This window comes from Heliangelus exortis, chromosome 5 (assembly GCF_036169615.1).
Source record: "Heliangelus exortis chromosome 5, bHelExo1.hap1, whole genome shotgun sequence".
Classification (NCBI taxonomy): domain Eukaryota; kingdom Metazoa; phylum Chordata; class Aves; order Apodiformes; family Trochilidae; genus Heliangelus; species Heliangelus exortis.
In genome coordinates this window covers 14,519,215-14,541,152 of record NC_092426.1, presented here as the reverse complement: position 1 = coordinate 14,541,152, position 21,938 = coordinate 14,519,215, and the positions used below count along the sequence as shown (strand labels likewise).

General features: G+C 39.5%; 1 protein-coding gene across 3 annotated transcripts in view; it reads right to left on the bottom strand.

Moving 5' to 3' along the window:
* Positions 1-347: 347 nt before the first annotated feature.
* SYNE3 (spectrin repeat containing nuclear envelope family member 3) overlaps positions 348-21,938 on the bottom strand; it is a 68,476-nt gene continuing 46,885 nt past the window's right edge. For 2 of the 3 annotated variants that reach the window (XM_071745669.1, XM_071745670.1), the window contains exon 18: positions 348-11,284. In XM_071745669.1, coding sequence (XP_071601770.1) covers positions 11,087-11,284 — 198 coding nt within the window. In that variant the 3' untranslated portion in view covers positions 348-11,086. Of the gene's footprint in view, positions 11,285-16,323; positions 16,364-21,938 lie in introns of those variants that run through there. The other variant, XM_071745671.1, reaches the window with a different exon arrangement.

Sequence of the window (21,938 nt, the reverse complement as noted above, 5' to 3'; positions counted from 1 at the left end):
AGGTTTGGGATTGAGGGGAACCCCCCAGAGACTGTGAAAGGCCAACGCTGTAAAAATCCGCAACGAGCGGTCCTATGATTTAGCAAATTCAGGTTTTCTTTGGGTCCAGTAGAATTCTATTCAAACAACTGCACAATCTTACAGAAAAGCTGACATTTACTATTAAATCTTACAGGGCCAGAGTGAAGCAGGTAGATTCTGTACAACCTTCTTCCAGTGGCACATGAGCAGAGAAGCAGACAGCAGCAAATTTTATCTGTGCTTCATAGGTCAGTCCAAATACTCTGATGGTATGAAATAAGCACAGCAAAAATGTAACCCCATCCCCCAGAATAACTTAAAAGTCCTTAAAAAGAAATATGTATGTGTTTATTTGCTGCATTAAGACTGCAAAAATGAAATACAACTATTGTTTTCTTTACAAAAAGAAAAGGACACATGCAATAAAATAATCTGATTTTATAATCCAGTTCAACATAGCTCATGGGTAACAGTGGAGCATCACAAACCAGTTATAAGCCTAGGGTTTGGGATTATGAATTTCATCTTCTTACCCTACTTGCAAACATTGTATTTTGTCACTGAAGGACTAAATTTCTGAATAATGTGGCCCAATGAGAAAAGGTCCCAGCTGCCTTTGGCTCCCAGGTACCAAGCCTTGCAGAAACAGATTTTTTTCCTGTTTTAACTTGAGAAAATGCTATGCTCCTGACAAAGCTGAGGAATAGACAGTATTTTTCAGGCACAGAGCAGAAATCCTTCCATGTTACACCACACCCAAGGTGCAAAGCAAGGGCCTCTGCTGTACAGGTGAGCAGCAGCCAAGGCTGTGAGTTACTTGAACTATTGCTCTGAGGAATGAAATCAGGCCATTTTTTGCAATATTTCACTGCAACTGTCTACTGTTTTCATATGTGCACAGGGCTTCAGTATATTTAATGTGGCATGTCAGCTATAGAATAAATCCAGAAAACACAGGAGCACAAGAAGTTCTCCTGAAATACTCAAAATACTGCCTCTTAGTTAAAAGGCCCTGTTCTTCATTAGAAAAAGGCCTTATTGTGTTATTGGGATACACACATCATAGGCTCTTTTAATATTTCCAGTGAAATTTCATGGGAATACTTGTGAAATAAGGTCCTAAACAGTGTGAAAAAATCATAGAATCAGGCCCCCAAATGGCACAATTTCTAGGATAAGGTCTCCTGACTCTCAGCTGAGACCTTTTAGAAATGTAACACTGCCCAGCCTTTTGAAACAATGACCTGAGTTCTTTCCATACATCTTGTGTGGAATACAATTAAGGATGACATAGCTCTAACAATTTAAATAAAAAATAAAGTCAGTCTTTTTCTTCAGCTGCATTTTCGTACAATTTCATAGAGTCAGTATACAGACACTTGCAGCTTTTTGAGATAATTCAGCGAGTAGGAGGATATATATGAAAACAAAGAGTTTCAAAATGACAGACATGGAAATCTGTAGAATAAAATATATATATATATATATGTATATAATTTCCCAACACAAGCAATTGGCAGTTTAGAAAAATATGATTGTTACAGTCTTTCTGACTCAATAATTATAAAAAGAAAGATTTAAAAAATAAGTTCAACTTTTCCGAAAACCTGTTCTTCAATAAGAAAATAGACTGGTCCACATTTCCCTGAATAAGCCAGAAAAGTTAAGGAAAGGTACAAGCAAGACACAGAGTCTGACTTGGACTACTTGACATCAGCTGTGACAACATGCACATGTACAGAGACAGCTGCTTGGCTCCAGTATTGTTTACCTTAGAAACAAGGCTAATTTATCACAAAAGTTTTTAAAAATCATAAATAACATGACAAAAGTGGAACTGGTCCCTGCAAGGCAAGTAATTATACTCATACAAGCAAAAAGTGACATCAATCCAGTTATTTTCTTGTGACAGTGAGAAGGTATTTTGTACCCAAATGTTACATTGACCAGCAGATGTATAAGCAAAGATTATTATTACAGGCTCTGCTATCAGCTACTTTACATAAACAAGAAGAGATGTTCATGCTGTAATTGCCTCTAACATTATTGTTCTGCTCAAATATTAACATTTACAAGAAGCTGAGGTGGAGACCTGAATCCAAGCCAGAATTTCAACATGCAAAATGCACAGGGTTCACGGGAAGGTTTCCGATCCTCCCTGTTACTGATGCCTGGAAGTGGATTGGAACTCTGAAGAATTTTAAAACCACTCACAATATGATTTTCTCTCGTGAACAGTCTTAAGTCTCCTGTCTGCCTAGGGGAGGGTGATCTAACATGGGGCATACTGGTGAAATTTAGATCTGCATTAATAAACCCTCTCTTTGGGAGGATTCACATTTTAGTTCCAGGTCGTTTCAAACCGAAGGTGGCAAAATGTCCCTCAGTGTTTGCAGATTTTTAAATTAAAAGCAGAGAATAATTTGACTGCAGAAGCTTCACTACAGGATGTTTTCAGTAACTGCTTAAGACATCAGAACTTTTTATTAATTCTGTTCAATGTGAAAGTAAAACCCTTCATTTTGTTATAATTTTCGTGAAATATATGGGATATTTATTCACCCTATATGGGAGTCTTAGTACATTTGTTTAAACTTTCTTCTAGTTGGAAACTAAACAAATGCACAAAAACTGGTGGAAGCAAGACTGATGGAGTGCTAGTGAAGGAATCCAAGATTGTTTATGCTCCAGCCTTGTTAATGAAATTGGGCACAAGACAGACAGATGCTTTGAGAAGTGAGGACAGGTTCCCTGTAAAAGAACTGTACATTGGTTTTATTGCTAGTAAACAACAATGCAGCTTCTGGGTCTCCTACCAGTTTTCAGTGTCAATAGATTGATATGTCTTAAAAAAGGCAATGACAGAAAAATGCAACACCCACATTATTGCTGTGTAATTGCTTCACAGTGGTCCTGTACACCCAAGTGAAAAAATGAGTAGAAGGTATGTTGCTAGAAGCAAAGCTCCAAGGTTGGGCAGATAGAGTGCACCCTCCCAGAATCACTCAATAAACTCAATTAGCACAAAATTAAAGGAAAAAAAAATGTTAAGAATGACATTGATCAAAAAGAATACATCTTCTGAGACAAAAATGACAGTTAGGATCTTGGAGTAAGACAAAGATCTATCTTTTGGCTTCCAGTCAAGCACGTGTACAAAACAGAGGTTGGCATTTGAGAACAGACACACATTCAGTAGATGCAGCATCCAAATACCTTCAGGAATAACCAGTGCTCAAGCTGTGGCTCCCAAGTTAAACTCTTACAGGGTCTGATCTGGGAAGGTGATGGGAAAATCATCTTCGGTGCTTTTTGCCTTAGAAGCTGAAGCTTGAACTCCAAGCTTATTAAAGCTCATTAAGGGTTGTTAAAATACATACCTCTAAACTCTTCCTGCTTCTATTTAAGACACAATTTCTCCTAAAAGCTGCACTTGGAAGTTACTTTGAAGTGGAATGTCACCTTTCTTTAAGTAGAACAATAATTACACTCCCCATTACATATATATATATACATATACACATGCATATATTTCATGTCAATGGGAAGTACTGTACAGAGGTGTTCATTTATATCTGTAGTGAAACCAAGTCTGTGGTGTTCAATGCTTATTGGACTTGACAAAAGAAATAATTTGATTTTGAAGGTGGGCGTCACTTTAGGAAAAAAATAGCTCCTACTGCTGAATTCCAGCTGGAGGCCTCCCAGCAAAGTGCTGGTGAGGTGGGTGGTACTGCAGCCTGCCTCCTTCCCAGCCTCTCCAAATTCACCTCTCCCTTTTAACATACAGCTTTTGATGGAGCAAAAAGGAGCTAAAATAAATGGGTTGCTAGAGGGCTTGACAAATGAGTTGTGAAATCAGTTCGTTAAAAGCAAACATTTTTTTTTGTTAATTTTTCTTTTCCTAGCTCAAAAAACTAGGGTCCTGGCTTATTAGGGTGCATAACAGCAGCATTCAAACACTCCCAGCAGCTCAAGTCCATGCACCCAGGAGCACAGCGCCCTGGGCCCTGCAGCACACCCAGCCACTTGCATGGTCAGTGACAATGCCAGGGTAATGGAGCTGAAACTGAAACACTGTCCCTCCTCCCTGATTAAGGAGCAATTTTCTGCATGCATTAATTGGATTACATGTTTAGAGAGAAGAAAAGGGTATGGGCAGGCTATGTACAATCCTAATGCAAAGGCTTTCATTTTTAACAATTGTTAAGGGACACCCTCACATCCCCATCCACAAATCTGAATATTAAGGGCAGTCCCTGAGCCAAGATGGAAGGTAGCTGAGGGCAGGACATGGCCATAAGACTTGGAAGAGATGGCTGCCAAGGACCACAGTCACCTCAGACAGTGATGAAGGCTGTTTTGACAGAGGAATCAGCAGAAACAGGCAGAGCAGCTGCAGGAGGAACTGCAATGGAGGGAAATTTGCTGAATTTTAATTTTGTTGAAACAGAACCAGATTTTTTTCTCTATGTATGGAGGAAGAACTGGCACTGGAGACAGTTAAGAGAAAGGTGACAGGAATGATCAAGGGTGTGGAAGAACTGTCACATGAAAAGAAGCAGGAAAGACTGGGATCATTTACTTTAGAAAGGAGTCAAAGCCAAATCTCCTCTGCTCCGATAAGAGAAGGGAAGACGAAGCATGTTCTGGAGGGGGTAGTCCTGATCTTTTTCCTTGAATTCAACACACAATGGCCAAAAAAGGAAAATCAACAGCCCCCTGCCCCAGGAATGATGTGAAATTCACTGCCGTAAATCGCTCTGAAGCCAGAAATCCATCACTATTCAGTAAGGCACTGGAAAGACTCTGTCCCTAAATCCAGAAGACTAAAGGCAACACCTGGCATTTGCTTGCAAAGGAACAGAAAACCTCCTGTTTCAGTTCTATACTATCTCTAATTCCTGAAGAGAGACCCTCATGACTACCTTTCTATCTAGAACAGCATTTCCTGCACCTTTTCTTGGAGCATCAGTGCCTACCACCTACCATTAATCTGCCACTGAAGGTTGGATTTAGCAGTTTCTTCTGTATTTAGTGAAAAGAAAAAAACCACTCCCAAGGCTGAAACCTTAGCTGAGATCAATCACCCTGAGGGGAGCCTGAGGGATATGAAACTGAACAGTGCTGATGACTGCTACCAAAATTTTGTCTGTCAGAGCAGGAGGTCAAACCCTTGTTCCCGTGTCATTATTCCTGGATTGCTCTCATTATGACAAACCCACATTTTCATCTCTTGCATCAAGATATCAGGCTGCCTTTTGAAGAGCTCATGTCTCCTGCAGCTCCCACTGGGATATGATACCTTCACCTGTGCACTTTCATCTCACCCACGATTTATCAGGAGGAGGGTGAGTAGCTCAGAGAGACAATGAGCTAAATCTGGCAATAGCTGAAGCAGGTTAGGTAACAAGTGCCATTTAGGCTACTGCTTATATTGGCATAGTCCTGATAGATATTCCTTTTCTTTACAGATCTACAGATACCTCTCTGGTAGACACATGTTCATATCTGGAATTCAATAGAGAAGAGATAATAAAAACCTGACTGTATGGCAGATTATGTTTTGGGTTTTGTTTTGGGGTTTTTTTTATCCATGTGTTGTTTTTTTTTTTTTCTTTTTTTTTTTTTTTTTTTCTAATGCTACACTGAAGCATCTTTGTTTTATCATTGAGCAAGTGCAAAATGAACTCACTTGTGCAAGTCAAAAAGCTTTGTTCCTAAAACATTCCACAGTTACCCAATACTAATAACCCCCATGGGGTTTATAATCCCATGTAACCAATAGCTAATAAAATATGGCAAAAGGTTAAATATTAAACTTGCCATTAAATATGGCAAATGGTTTCTGAATGAATTGTGATGGCTGTACTAACAATGTTATCTCTAGTATTTTAATAAACTGGTTTCTAAGAGTTATCATTAATCTGGCAGATTATGCAATAACCTTGTAACGGCTCAGAGTAGGTCAGTGATCTGAGAACTACCAAGAGGGTCCTTGACACCCCCAGCAACTCTGGAAGAAGCTGATATAGTTCATTGAGTTAATGTGTTAGCTGCAGACTAACACCTGAGACTGTCCAGTGGGTGGTAAAGTCTCCAAAAGAAGTTCTTGCAGCCAGCTGGGAACATAACCCAGCTATGACTTGAAAGAAATCTATGATGCCAGGCAAAGGTATGTTTATTGGGGTATTTATACCAGAATTTTTTGAAAGCCAAAACTATTTCTCCATTTTACCAGGGTGGATAATTTAATTGCAGTCTGTAATCTTCAGTTATCCCAAAAGGTTTTGTTTGCTCTGGGAATCTCTACCAAACAGTGTTTATTTGCTTTAGTTTTGGTTTGGGTTTTTTTGTTTTTTTGTTTCTTTTGTTTGCGTTTTGTTGTTTTTTTGTTGTCTGGTTTGGTTTGGTTTGGTTTGGTTTGGTTTTTCCAATGTACTCTCTTGTTGACACAAGTTGAAAGAGCTCCTGTATATGATCTCACTCTTCAAATATCTTTAGTGCTAAGGAGATGTATATGCACACACATCAGAGTAAAACATTCCTTATTTAATACTGAGGAGATCAGAGCAAACTCCCAAGGTACTGGAACAAGTAAAGAGATCTTACTGTTTCTTCTGATGTACAGAGATGACTGTCTGCCTATCTAATGATGGCCATGTTTGGAGACATTTTTTTCTCTCTGAGGTCTTCAACTATCCCAATGAAAAAAGATGAAGAAAAAGCAGAAAGCCATTCTAAAAGCTCCCCAATTATTCAGTGATCATTAGGTAATTTCATTAGTTAGCAGTTTTCAGGTTAAATGTTTGGGTTTAGTAAGTACCTCAGTTAGGGCAAATAAACCAGTGCTTCATAGAAATCATGGCTGCTCTGGAGATTCTGTGCTGAACATGTTTGTCACACAGAGAGGTATGGAGAGGGCATATGTAAATAACATTGAATACAATCTGAACTGAATCAGAGAAAGGGCTGTTAGTAGACATGATGCAAAGCAATTTTCTACCTCACTGTATTGCAGTCGTAGAAAATTCTGTTAAAAGCACCTGGCTACAAAATCAACTACATTTATAAATCAGGCTTGCTTGCACTCCAAAGGCTAGATTTGAAACGTGCCTTTTGGGCTGGGCAGAATTCTGGCTCTAATTCATGGACACTGGAGTGAAGGATTTTGCCTTCAACACTGAAGTCATTAATGTGGTCAATCAAACAATGTGCTGGCAAAAGAGCTTGAAGAGATGCACAGGAGCTCTGCTCTGTGAACAGGCTGCAGTACAGGCTACGTGGCCTAAGGCAGATGCACAATTTACAAGCTCAAACATATTAAATCTATTTTATAGGGTTTAAGCACCCTCTGAGAGTGGTTGTATTTGGATTAAAGTAGTGAAAGCTCTCAGTTGTAGATACATGTGTGTTTTGTGAATCTTAGGGTTTTGGCAAGGGATGTCTTGAGGCAGTGGCTCCAATCCAAAGCTGAGCTATAGCACATCTCAGTTATGTATGGGGGTCAGAGATGCACGAGCTGGAGATTTTATAGGCACAAAAGTGAAGGTGTAACCCTTTGTGTGAGCAAAGATTCAGGCATGAAGTACAGTGCTAAAGATTTTAAGGGCTGATTTGGAAATGGCATGATTTAGCTTGTGTTTTGAGGAACCTGAGCTTAGCTCAGTTTCCTGGAAGTTGAACTGGGCAGTTTGTTTTCATTTCAGCTACTGGCTTAATTAACATTAACACACGCTCAGGGATCAGTATTACAAACTTTTCAGAAAAACACCAAGAGAATAAAAAAGAAAGTGAAGTTTGGATTTACATTTCACTCTTACTTCTATGTTTTCTTTTTTTAATTCTTAGAAAAATCTCACACCTGCATTGGACAGGTGAGGTTAATGACATTATGGAAGAGTGAAATTGCTTTGAGTGAGATGAACACCACACTCTTGTGTTTTGGATAGTTCCCATTCCAAAGAAAAAAAGACTCATCACTTATGTGGGATCTTTAGATTCCTTAAATTAATGAGAATGGATTTGCTAAGACTCAAAGCAAAAAAAATCCAAGATTACAGACAGGATTTATAGACTAAATTGAATGGGAACCCAGCAGCAAAAGTGTGTTTCTAATTTAGTGGTGGTTTTAAACCTGCCACAACACTGAAAAATCAAGGTGATGATGCAGTTGTTCTGCTATGGTCCTCTGTGTAGAACTTTTCCCCCCCCATTTGCTTACTCCTGTGGTGTCAAATGCATTTGTGAACTCATAAAAATCATCCAGATCAGAAAGGTTGGGCAGAAAGAAATCTGATGTGAGATTTTGTGCTTTGTAGAAAAGAGAAATCTATCTCTCTACTGATTTTCTCTTGCAGCTATGTTATTCCTCATTATTTTTACTTTCTCATTGGCATTTTACTTTCACCATCTGGACTGGCTCAGCAAAACTTAGTAAGAAGTTACCAAAACTTTTTGAACTGTAGTGTAGCTATGGCACAGAAAAGCACACACACAAGTACAAATCTATGCTACCACATACAGCAGGCTTTGTTACTGCCTCTCTCCCCCTCAAGCTCCTCCCGTGTCTTTTCTACTGGAGCATTGAATGTGACATGGAGATGTGTGTGATGATGAGCTGCTCCTTGCTGCACAGCCACGGGGTTCTTCCCTCAGGGCTGGTACCAATGTTTAGAGGAGCACTGGAGGAACTTGCAGGGCTCTTGAGCAGCTAATCAGGGGAGAGAGGGAGGATCATCTTCCCCTGCCAGAAAGAACGATTGCAAAGAAGAAATTAAAGTGTCCCATTCTCTCATGAATTATAGCTCTTCTCCATCTGGCTTGTTCACAAAAGTAATCACAGGCTTTACCTTCCTTCACTTCTCATTTGGATGTGAATGTGTTATTACCTAGCATACATCCTCTCTCTTCACCCTTCCTCTTTCAGCCCCCCTCTGCCTGCTTTCTAGAGTTTGCCTGCTATCTCCTGACAGCCAGGTTTTCATCTGCTGCAGTTCAGCTCCTCCTCACACTCACACTCACCTCGTGCTCCACCAAAATACCTTCAACATCTTTTATCCTTATTCTCTAATTCCACCCTTCTTTTTACTTATAGCGGAAGTTTGACAATTTTTGTCAACTCTAGCAAACCCAGTGTAGTCAGAAGCATTAGTACAAACAGTGACAGAGTCCTGGTGGTGGAAGGGTCTCCTCAGTACACTGGTACAATCCCTGCTACTTGCCCCATTTTAAACCTTACTGAAGAAAAGTTGTTTAATATGCACAGTACCAATTCTGCACCTGGGAGAAGAAATTAAAAAGATTCAGAGATTTTTTCTCCTTATAGACTCTCTGTTCATCGTGACTTCATTTTTTATGCTTTATAAATTATGGGATACCTGTTTTCTCTCATATATACCTATTCTCCATAGCTCTGTGACTATAAAGAGCTCCCTGCTGCTACACCCCCCTATTCTACCCAAGTTTGTGTCTACAGCAAAACTTTCATGGTTTTGTTAAAGAAGTATGACTTTTTCCTTCAGTCTCTCAGCTACTAAATAGTTTATCTGCACAACAGATTTAGTATTATTTTGGAACCTTTTAAGAAAACAACACAGAATACACCACACTGATACCCAGAGGGCAAGTTCCTCCTGCAACACAACCCAGATGGGAAAAGTCACTGTTTCTTCTCTTGATTTTTTTGTTTTTCCCATGATTATTACTGTGGCTAAAACCAGGGGACAATAAGACATAGCTCTCAGAAATGGCCCAGAACCTTAGAAATTACCTTTCTGCTCAGAAGTCCATTAGATAAAACACCACTAGGAATGGTTTCATCACAGTAAAGTACAAATTGGTTTTACATTAAAAAGCCATGTTACGATGTACATCATTTGATCAATCAGGCATAAGGTTAGGTAAATAAGATGTGATTATCTTAGAATTTAGAGTATAGAAAAATCAAGGCTTGACTGTTTTTGATACAATCAGTTCACATCAGTTCAACAAACCATTAATATAAAAATATCCTAGGAAGGAATCTTGTTTCCAGGGTGGTATTACCAAAGTACCCCCAATTTTTACTTTTTTGAGACTGAGCCAGGCTACATCCCACTGTTCAGGCTTGATGATCTATAACCAAATCTCTATTTATAAAGTAAAAAGCTGCACAAAAAAAAAGCCACAAAATCCCAGAAACAAAAAAACCCACTACTGCTGCTTTTCCTAGACAAGATCACTGAAACAAGGTTCAGAAAATCATGGCCTGAATTTAAAAGTTCTTCTGCTAAAGTGATGCTAAAAAAATGTATATACTCTTTTTTTCCCCAGCTTTCTTCCTACTGCTTTCTACTTCTCCTGATTCAAGTGGGCTGGAGAACACAGTAATTGCAAAAGAAATCTGGTAAAAAATGAGAACAAAAGGAGGCCCACTCCTACTGAAGTCAGTAGAAAATTTTCCATTACCTTCTGCAATTCCTGCATTCAGCTACTGAAAAAAAGTAAGGAAGAAAAAAAAAAAAAAAAAAAAGCTCAAGATTTCCAATAGAATCATCTCAATTTTCTTTGGGCAGAATGTCACCGCTGACTGTATTAAAAAATGATTCTACTCTACTTGCTCTCTGGTTTGCACTTTGGTGCATGCCCATATCATCACCTACGTGCTCTGACTTCAGTTGTAAACAAGAATCTGATTTTAGAAATCACCCACTACACCCCAAAACAAAACCAGCATTCAGTATTCCTTGCTGAAAGATGGTAGAAACAGAAATATTGGAGGATTATCCTTAAATAGTGGATAAGTGAATGGCCGATGTGAGTTTGATCACAGATATGCATTTATATATATATATGTACATACATACACATACATCATCTCTATATACACATTATAAATATAAGAAAATATTGTAAAAAATATTAATTTTGCTCTAATACATGATTAAAGTGGACTAATCTTAGGTTGCATTTGTTTGACCTATCTAGTTGATATGACGGTTTTGTTAGAAGCCATAAAATCTGTAATACTTGCAATTGTTAAAAACAGAGTCTTTATTTCTGAGAGTCACCTCATGCTAAGAAGTTAGGTTGGAGGTGGGCCCTCATATCTCAGCATCAGCTTGAAGGACCGAGCAAAGTTGTTGGACAGTGTGCAGCTATGGGTCTCTTCAGCCAGGGGCATGAGGACAGCCAGGAGCAGGAGGAGCAGGAGGAGTAGCTGCAAAGGCAGTGCTGCCCAGCACACTCGATGCAGGAAGGAGCACACACGTCCAGAGCGCTTCTGAAAGGCACAAATCAAAGAACAACTTAGAAAAATACTGACCAGGGGAAGTGCATTTCAATTACAACAAACCTCCAGGTAGTGGGGCAGAAGCTGGATGCTTGGTATGCTGCAGCTGACTGAATCGTACTGAAACGATTTCTTTTAAGACAGTATTTCACTCTCCTGAAGAACTGACTGCTGCAAACTCTTTTCTTCTAGCACGGTTCTAATCAGAATTAGTAAAACTAAGAGGAAAGATTTCTGGGGCTACTGAATTCAGGAAAGATTAATTTAGAAGTGAGATTTCCACTGGCAAGATTCCTGGATATCTCCCATCCATGAGAGAAACGATGTGTATTTCACCAAAGAAAAAAAAAAAAAAAAAAAGACCAAGTCAACTACCTTTAAGGGAGTCCTGAGAAAGAGAGCTCAATAATTAATTAATTTAATCAGAAGTGGATTTATACTCAAAACAGAAATGTAATGCTGCTACGGCATTCAGTACCAAACTACATCACAGACATCAATGCAAAACATCCACTGAAGTGGGACCCCCATTTTCTATGAGGTGAAGTTAATTTGTTTTGTTCAAGCCACAGGCAATGTCAGTACTGCAGCAAAATCAGTGCTTCTGGCCTCTACTGGATGCTTGACTCAACAGGCAATGCCTTTGCCCCACTAGAGCACGACATGAATAGTCTGGGGGAAACATCAGCAGAGAAGATAAGGAACAGAATGATTATAAAGTAATTATAATTTTCTGATTTTTAAGGGTCTCTCTCTTCTACTGTTTTCTAATTTTTTCAGTCACTTGCAGCTCTGTATAAATGCATTATGAAGGCAAATACATAGCTGCAGCTACAGATCATGAGATAGCTGTGTTGTGAGATCCTTCCTCAGTTTTCATTGGTTCTGTTCCATGATATCAAATAACTGAGATTTCTCTATTGTGTCAGGCAAATGCAGAGGCAGCAGAGCAAGACAGATGCTTGCTCTGTCATTCCTGGCCCACAGTATCCGAGCTGTAACTTGTTTGCTGAGGCCAATGAAAACTCAGGTCTTTAGCAAATGGAACTGTCAGCAGTTAGTGAGCAATCAGTAAACATCAGGGAGAAAGAAGGACTCTTACTTCAAGCACCACTGAACAACTTCCCTGGGTGCAGCTTCTACCCTCCAAATATTGGCTGCATCACAGGAGTCATCTGCTCCTACTGTGATCTGTTCTCAAACATTAGCTAAAGTACTAAAAGGTGTAAGCAGCTGTACCCTCCCTTCTCTAGTTCTGTAGCCCAGACATGAAATCCTTCATCTCCCCTAGGCTTCATCAGTCTATGGGCTGAAAAAAACCTGCAAGATTTCTGTGTTTATGGTCAGTGCTAGAAGTGTTACGTGGAAAAGCAGCAGCTGCAACTCTTGGCCAGAGCTTTTTGGGCTTGGCTCTGTAATGCCATGAAAAAGCTACTTCTTGGTGCCATCAATATAAACCAACGTAGTGTCACTGACAGCTTCTGTTTTCATCAACCATTTCTCATTGTTAATTCTCCATTGCATCCATAAAATGCAGCAGTAGACAAACACATTTATTATAGTGTCCCATTTATATAGAAAAAAGTCTTTCCAGGTTCCAGAAGCAAAACCAAGTTTGTGTGTATTAACAAGTGTAGTTCTGATGGTGGAAGAGCAGATTAGAGATACCTCTGCCCTGGGACAATTCAAACCACTCTCTTTCTTCTCCCAATAAGATGTAATAAGATTTAATGCTGATGTTGTTAAAGGGAAGGATTCTGTGACTAACTGCTCAAAAGTTCATTAGGGCTGAAGTCCCAAAAATATCCTCAAAAACTCAAACTGTTAATTAGAAGCCCAACTGTCACTGATAGCTATGTGGACTGCTAGTCTTCCCAGCAGCACCTAAAATTTATACTTTATAGCTGTCAATCCTTTAGTGTTGTGTTTGAAAGCTATTTAAACTATTTTTTTTACCAGTAGACCAGCTGCAACACCTGTCTTCCCAATAATCCCCTTCTGCCTATCAACTGGTGGGAAATACCAAGCTTTTCCAATAGTTCCTCATCGCTGGTCCTGTCATAGCCCAGAGACCAGATGCTTTATGGTTTTATCTTTGCTGTCCTATGATGACCACATAGCCAATTAGTCATTCATGTTGTTCCTACCCTGTTCTTTCTCATATTGTTCCTACCTCAATTCTTTATTGCCCTGGTATTTGACTCAGAACAGGGCACTAAAGTACTTTTCCAGTAAAGACTGTTAACTAAATAAAGTACTTTTCTAAAGTACAGACTGTTAACTCAACTCTAAGAAACGGAATGAATTGAAATCTTATTTTTTAAGTGCCTTGCTTTTAGATCTACTGTCAGGAGCAGTAAAATAATATTGATTTTCAAAGAAGCTAATTCTTTCTCCAGAAAGGATTAATGTGAAATGGACTTACTAACAAGCTATCATTTACTCTCCTCAGAGCCTTCTGGAGGGTAAGATACTCAGGCTATCCATAGCAGGTTCTAGCATAAGAAAAATCTGTGGAGGGACATCTGCCTGTGGGTAGAACTTCAGAGAAGAAGAAATATTTTGTCTTTTTCTGCTGCTTCCCTTCCACCCGCTTCTGGAGTTTATAGGCAGTTGTGTTTCATGAACTTTAGTCTTTGCTGCCCAGCTTCCCTATTTTGTTTTGCAAGGTCAGAATCTTGCTTTTCTGACTCGATGTGTTGCTATGGGAATGACTTCTATCACAAACATGGTATGATGTCTCTGCAGGACTGAAGATGAGGCACATAGGAGTTCTGAGGGTCTGGTGCTTTCAGCAAATTTGCAATGATAAATCCTTAATATATGAGAGCCCCAACATGCACACACTGAAATCCATGGGAGATTTACCATTAAATTCAGTAGCTGCAGTAGGATTATGCACAGAAGCAACTAAATAAAAATCAGCATTGTGGACTACTTACTCGAGGAGTTCAGCAGATACCCTTACAAACGGATTCATTACTTACATGCCCCAAGTTCTGGTGTTCTTGTGCACATGAATCCTACACTAGTTCTGTTGTTTTGTGCTTGCTGGGACAATTGGTGGTATTTTGTCTTCTGGGTTTTTTGTTTGGGTTTGTTTTTTTTTTTTTGGTGGTAGTACTACTAGAGGTGTTATATTTTAGGGACAGAAAATGTTGATGGAGACACAGTAACTTTTACTAGGAGAGAGATGACACAGTTGGGAAAAGCAGGGAAGCTTTGGGGCACTGACTCCTTCTGATTGTAGAAAAAGCAGCATTTCAATTTCTCTAAGACTAAATCAGGGTATTTTTTTTTAGACCTGTGCTGAGAGATAGAGATGCTTTCAGGCAGTTGCGACCTGAGACTGGCACCAACAGGGAATCCAGGAGGACAAGGTGTGAACCATTGCTCTGATGAGCTCAGTCAGAGTGATCAAGGCTGTATGAGTCTGCTTGGAGCCAGGAGCACACTCCAACTCTTTAGCACATTATTCTGGGTTAGAAAAGGACAGTCTGACACAGTTCCACTTCTGCAAAAAACTGTTTGAACACTTCATTTCTGTATGAGATCAAAGGTAGCTTTCAGAACCCTCATTACACAGCAGAATTCCCTTTCCCCAGTCACTCCAGCTACTGGCATCAGTACAGCTGCTGCCCAGCACCCACAGTGCCTGCAGTGTGCGTGTCAGATCTAGGCCCAACAAAATACTCTGAAATCAAATCTTCCTCTGAGAAAAACTGGCAAAGCTCCAGTGAAGTCAACAGAACTTTAATTTCCACCATCTTAGAATAACAGCTGGAATATCTGGGTACCGAGCCAAAGTGTCAGATATTTTTGAACTACACATAGAAGAGGAATAGGTTGACATTTAAAAAGAAAATATACTTTTAAAGTTCACCATCAAGGATAAATGTCCTCCCCTTTCTCCCTCAAAATACCAGGACAAGCAAAGACTGTCAAGGGGTAGACGGCTGTGTTTGGTGTAACGCTAAATGCATGCTTGTTACCAAATGAACTGCACTGGCTGTGAACATTCACTTTTGTACTTGATTCATGTTGGGGTGTTTGAATGACAAGCATTGGTTTAGATCTGGGGAGTCCTCAGCACTTAAATCTGTTTGCAGTTAATAACTCCTTACCAAGTGCACCATGAAAAATCACTTGGATGGGAAACAGCAGAAAAACACTTTAGAGCTTGCTACATAATATTCCTGTGTAAGTTGCTGAAGTGTTTTAATAAAAATCAGTGCAGTCCCTGCTTTGCTATTAACCACATTCCAAGATATGTAAAAACACACAGTTAATCTAACTATTTGAGGGAGAAGAAGAATATAGCATCTTATAACATGCTCATTAGTGGGTTTTTGCCATTGCTTTTATGTCACCAAAATGCCTGACAAAATTCATGCCTGTATCACTGAATCGTTGATCCAGCAGAGGAAAAAGACATAGCCTGGATTAATTTTTCTTACTTTTGAGCATTTCACTGAGAGACTATCCAGGGAAATTAACTGATGTCTGAAAACTCCTGCTCTCCACATGGATAAAGGGATCAGTGCCCTCGTGTCCCACAGACACTATCCAGAGACATTAACAGCCATGCTGCTTCTTGCCAGTACTGTACCCAGCCCACCTATCTCATAGTCTACAGAATATATTCTTCAGTATCATGTATTTGTTGCAGATGCATAGATACTAAAGCAAGAATAAATAATTCCTTCTTAATATTCTCAGTTTCCAACTGCTTTCAGCTCAGGCATTTCCTTCAGCCTGATGCAGCTCATTCATCTATTTAACACTCGGTGAATCTTTCTTCCAGAGACTTCCAGTTTCCCACTGAACCTCCATTACTTTAAAATCCTCAATATACTTAAGAAAGGAGTTCCACAGGTCAACCAACTGCAAAAAGAACCAGCCTCTTGTAGCTTTGAACTTGTTTCTTTCTTGCAGAAGAGATGGAAAGTCAGCTGTCATCCACACTTTCTGTACCATGCATGATTTTGGAAACCCCTCAGTTAACTGCTCAGACAGGATGAATCCAGGCCTCCTTCCATGGCTGGCAGATCACAACATAATGGGCTTAAACTATAGCAATAGAAACAGAGGAAATGCATCTTAAAAGGAAAGAGAGGCCTTAGAAAGGGTCACCTACATAGGTATGAAGGCTACCACTTCATTATTCCTCTGAGAATAATCAGAGCTGTCAGGAAGGCCTTAACATCACCTTACCATATGTGCCTTTTATTCAGAATAGAAGTCTGCCATCATCAGGCACTATCACTTTTTCTGGTAAAGCAGTTGCCTTACCAGTGATATTTTGCCTCTGAAAGGCCCTGGGTTTCTCTCATTTGAGATTTCACTGGGTACAAATGCAGTTGCCACTAAATTTGGCAATTTATTGCCAAATTGCCAGTTGTTGCCAGTTGGCAGTCTATTGCTGACAAGAAGAGATCAGTTCCAGGTGGAGCACGGGCTGCTCTCAAACCACAGCAAACTGGCCTTTTACTTCAATTTGAGATAGTTTGGAGCTGGGGTCCTCAGTAGTTCTCAGCCCAGAGCCATGAATATCCCTCTCTAAATAAGCAACATATTGGAAATCACAGCTGTTTTTTTTCAAGAGGGAAATAATTTGGGGGAGTTGAATACTACTGTTGCCATAGAACTGAGCATCCAGCATGCTCTTAGGCAAAGCTCTGGTTCATTCCCATACACCACCACAGGAAATAAGAGTTGGATACTGTCAATCAGACTTATGTGGCCTCTGAAAAAGGACAGTGAGCCACCAGGTTCAGAACTGTACTTTCTAAAATGCAATCACTGCCCTGGTTAGGCAACCAGCAATAAGGAATAAGTAAGAATGGTCTGGACTCCTTTGAGTCCTAAGCTTATCATTCTCCATCTCATAAGATGGAATGACTGCGCTGAAGGGAGGTTAACTGAGGTCACATAAGCAATTTTAGCTGACATTTTCTCCCTTCATATTGCTTGATTTTGCAACCTTAATTTCCTTTCAATTCTGAAGTGTATGTACAAAAATAACTAAGCATACAGGCAAACTATAGGTTTTGTTTTCTCCCCTAGGGTTTATTCTGGAGTACCTCAACATGGATGGATGATAAGCTAGAATCTTTGATGAAAGCTTAGTTTAAAGAGAAACAGTAAACAATTAAAGGGAATCATTTCTATGCGAGATTTCAGCAGTCACATTGGCAGATATTTCAGAATTTCTGCTGAAAAGCCACTAAGGACTTTAAGTACTGTGCCATATGCTACTGTGACACAAATGGATTTATAAAGGTTAGCTTCAGTCTGTATATACATCCTGACATGCTTTTAGGAGAAGTGTATCACAGGACAAGGGCTACAGCCTGATCTGTTAAAGTAGCACTGATTTCCATCATTCTCCAGGCTAAACCAGCAGAAAAAGTCTCTGGTTTGGTCCTATCTTCAGTGCATAAGCAGTGGAAATTAATTTCTTTTTATCTGGAAAGTGTTTCACATGAGATAGAAGTTCGGAAGTTCTGGGGAAGATCAGTGAAGTGGTAGGTTGGATCACTAAAAATATTTTAGTTCCATGTTACAAGGAAAGTCAAACTTTTGGTGAGGTAACTTTGAAGCACATTTTCATATCCAGCAGCAGGCACTGAGTTACAGTCAGTTACTTAAATATCACAAGCAAAGTATTTGCAAAAAGTTAAGAATGGCAGAAAAGGATTTTAAAGCAGTTGTATTAATTTGGCTGGCATAGTGTTAATTTTCTTCAGAGTATGGGTCTATGTTTTGGATTTGTGATGAAAATAGTGCTGATAACACACCCATGTTTTAGTTCTTGCTGAGCAGTGGTTACACACCATCAAGGCCTTTTCTGCTCCTCACACTGCCTCACCAGCAAGCAGCTTAGGGGTGAACAAGAAGCTGGGAGGGGAAACAGCCAGGACAGCTGACCCAAACCTACTAAGGAGGTATTTCCTATTCTATGAAAACATGCTCACCAATAAAAATTAGGTAAGTGGGAGAGTTTTGCCAGGGATGCTGTTGGCTGGGGACTTGTTGGGCATCAGCTTGCTGATGATGAGCCCTTGAGTTTTTCTGCATGACTTTTCTTTTGTTTTTTTCCATTTGTTTCCTTTTTTTCCCCAATTATTAAACAGCCTTTATCTCAACCCATGAGTTTTTTCACCTTTTACCTCTTTGATTCTCCCCCACAATCTACTGTGAGGGGAATAAGTGAGCAGCTGTGAGCAGCTGAACTACTCATTGACTTTAATTGAATCCAACTAAAAACACAGGAATACTCCACCAGCTTAAATGCATTCATAAGTAATACAATGTATCCTAATAAATATATTTGGATTTCAGAGCAATCCTGTACTGCTTTTAGCAAGGGAGTTGTTGGCAGCTAATAGCTGGATAACTTTTCAGCCACTGTATCTGAAATTTAGTAGGATGCATCAGTGTTGCACATTTAATCAGGAAGCCAGAGAAATAAAACAACTTTTCCTAATTCCCAACATCCACTCAGCCTAGCAATTTGAAATAAATTACTTGAACTGGGCATAGAAGAATGAAAACTGAACTAAAGATATGTTCTGGAACCTGTAGAAGCAGCTTCTGACATCACAGGGCTGGTTTATCACATCAACAACGTATGTTTCCAGCTGCTTTGACAGTACCTTTTCTCAAGATTAAACTTTTCTGAAACTTCAGCAGTCACTGTACATATTTGAATAATATTTGCATTTTATTTAAACAACTTTAAAATGTGATGGATTACTTTTAAAAATCTAACACCTATGCAGTTTGAGGTATAGATTACAAAATTTTTTTCCTACCCAGCATTTTACAGTAGAGTTAAAAAGATTTTTCAAGTATATCCTGGAAATTGGTTTCATTCTGCTACTAGGCAACAGATCTCTCTCAGTGCCTTTCAGTTAGGAGGTAAAATTATATCTGCTGAGAAAATAATTCTAATGTGTCTCCTTGGTGAACATCTGCAAATACTTTGCAACATGGTAGGCTTCTAAGGGACACATTTTTCCACCACAGAAAGCAGCGACTGCCAACCACATACCTAACCACCACTGCCTGGCTGATTCCACATTATCAGAAAGTAAGAACCAGAGAACCAGGTGTCTTGGGAAGCAAAACGTCTTCTCCATCTTGCACCAGCACTGCTGTAGAGGGAGAGCATCAGCCAGCCACAGAGTTGGCAGAGCCAGATAACAAAGAGTCCTTGTTTTCTGGAATTTTTGAAAACTGTAATGCAGACTGGTAAACAACAGAAAATCTATAGAAATAAGAGCAGACAGGTAGGCAGTCTCACAGGCACTGGAACATGAAGCTTGTTAGCCTGCTGGAGAAGGAAGGGGTGATGCTGTCTGGCACAGCATCCTTAACTGGGTCAGAATTAGGAAGAGGCAGACAGGGTTTTTCAGCTTTTGAGGATTTTTGCCTAAAATTTCCTTTCTAAGACAATATCACTTATGAGGGAAAAGAAGTTTATCTGGTAATTTTGAAGGGTAAGATGCCCTTCTTCCTGGTTTTGGGCCATGACATAATTCCTAAAGCCAGTAGGTACAGACTTACAGACACAGTGATGAAAAAATACGCATATTATCTATAAATATAAAAGAGATATGAAAAACTGTGTGAAAGATACTACCTTTTAAAGACTCTTTTCCATTTTTCTAAGGCTGTACTTGTACAGAAGCTTTCAAGTAGCTAACACAGAGCAGGACTTCAGGAAAACAAGTAGGCCATGTACTTTCAATAGAGGCACTAATGCAGGGGTGTACACATGATGCTGTGTATTTCTGTGATGTGACTTTCTGCCATGAAGAATTCCTGCCATATCTACACTTGTAGAGCAGAGTGCATTACTGTTTTCTTCCTGGCAAGCTGTGGCAGGTCTTGCTTTGCACAGTTTCCTGAATGACTGCATTAATTTGATTGACTCCAGATCAATGGTGTCTCTAAATAAGATTAAATTACACATTCCTTCTGTCTGTGTGTTACAGGATATTTCTCTTAGCAGAATCTCAAAGGAAGCAATTACCTGACCACTGATGTAATGAATCCTAATTATTTTGTTTGTACAAACAATAAAGGCAGAATCATTTGTTTAGTGAGGAAGTGTAATTACTCTGAACACTCAAGAAATAAATCAAATAGTGCTACCTAGACCTGTAAATAATGAGCCTTTGACTTCCTATTTATGCTAAGAATGCTCATGGAATATTTTCAGGTAGCTAGGAGCCAACCTTTGAAAGTAACATTTATCATGGTTGTTATTGAGCATTTACTTGATTATGTTGTTGGGTGTGCTAGGTGCCCTGCAGAAATATCCATCTACATTGCCCTGTCACTGGCACCTGCTAAAAATTCAGTGCAGCCAGTGCAATTTCCTGCAACTGCTTTTTGTTAATCAACAAGAACTCACTCACATTGCAGTCATTAGCCCATACTGTTCCTAAGGGCACCAGTGACTAGGGGCATGTCCTCTAGGATGAATGATCAGGAAAAAAGCACATTTATATACATGGAGCAAGCTTTATTCTGCCCAACATTTGGTCATGCAGGCTAGAAATGGAATAAAACCAGAAGGCAATGGAATGAGACTAGCCACAGCTGCCTCTTCCCCTTCTCCAGGTTGATTTGCTGATTCTGCAAAATGCTCACAGGAGAGAAAAGCAGAGTCATTGGGGACACTGTATTGCAGAAAGCAAAGATGAGGCCAAAAATAGCTGAAATTCTGCCACCTCTTCTGATTTTGTGTAACCCAAAAGCATAAGGAAGCTGACAAATTAGAGATAATTGAATCCCATTGCATGCAGACTCACTGGATGTTGCAAGCACAGTGATGCAGCACTTAACTGTGTGCTTTCTGCATATACTCACTGCTCAGATCAGCCATACTCCTTGGGTACTTGGTTTCCTTCATCATGGTTTTGAAAAGATATTCAGAACATACCAAAAATGTTCTCCTAATCTTTCTCTCATTTCTAGCCACACTTCAGGTGTTAAATCAGTTTTTAAAATTAACTGCAAAGCAATGAACTCTGCAGATTATTTGCTTCCTCTTGTTTCTCAGCCTGAACAGTGCTGCACCCAAAAGGGATTATATTCTGGTTAAGTGGTGTTCAAAAACCTTACAGCAATATAGGCTCCCAACCTGATAAAAACTGTAGCCTGAATGAAAACAACACCTGCTTACAACACTTGGATTCACATTGTTGTGACACTGTTTAAATATAGAATGAATGCTCTGAAGTCAGCAAAATGACACTGAAGTGAGCAAGGTGTAAGCTACTGCAACTTTTGTACTGGCTGAAGGGAAACTACAAATCACCTGATGGTGCAATGGGAGCCATTTCCTTCATGCTTGTGAAGTTCAGTTCTTCATTTCTTACCACTCCAAGCTGTTTCTCTTTGTGTTCAGTAAAAACCCGTAGAATGTTTCAAATTTTTTGTGCTCTTTCTGTAGGCCAGTAAACATTTGCTGCCTGTTACTAAGTTATTCCAGTATCCTTGAAAATTAAGAGAAGGCTTCAGTCTCCTTCAGAGAAGTTAAGAAGGAATAAATGCTACCTACGCCAAGGAAGGTGGGATATCTGAATTAAAATATTATTATGATTGTGTGGTGAAGATGGGTTTATGCCTA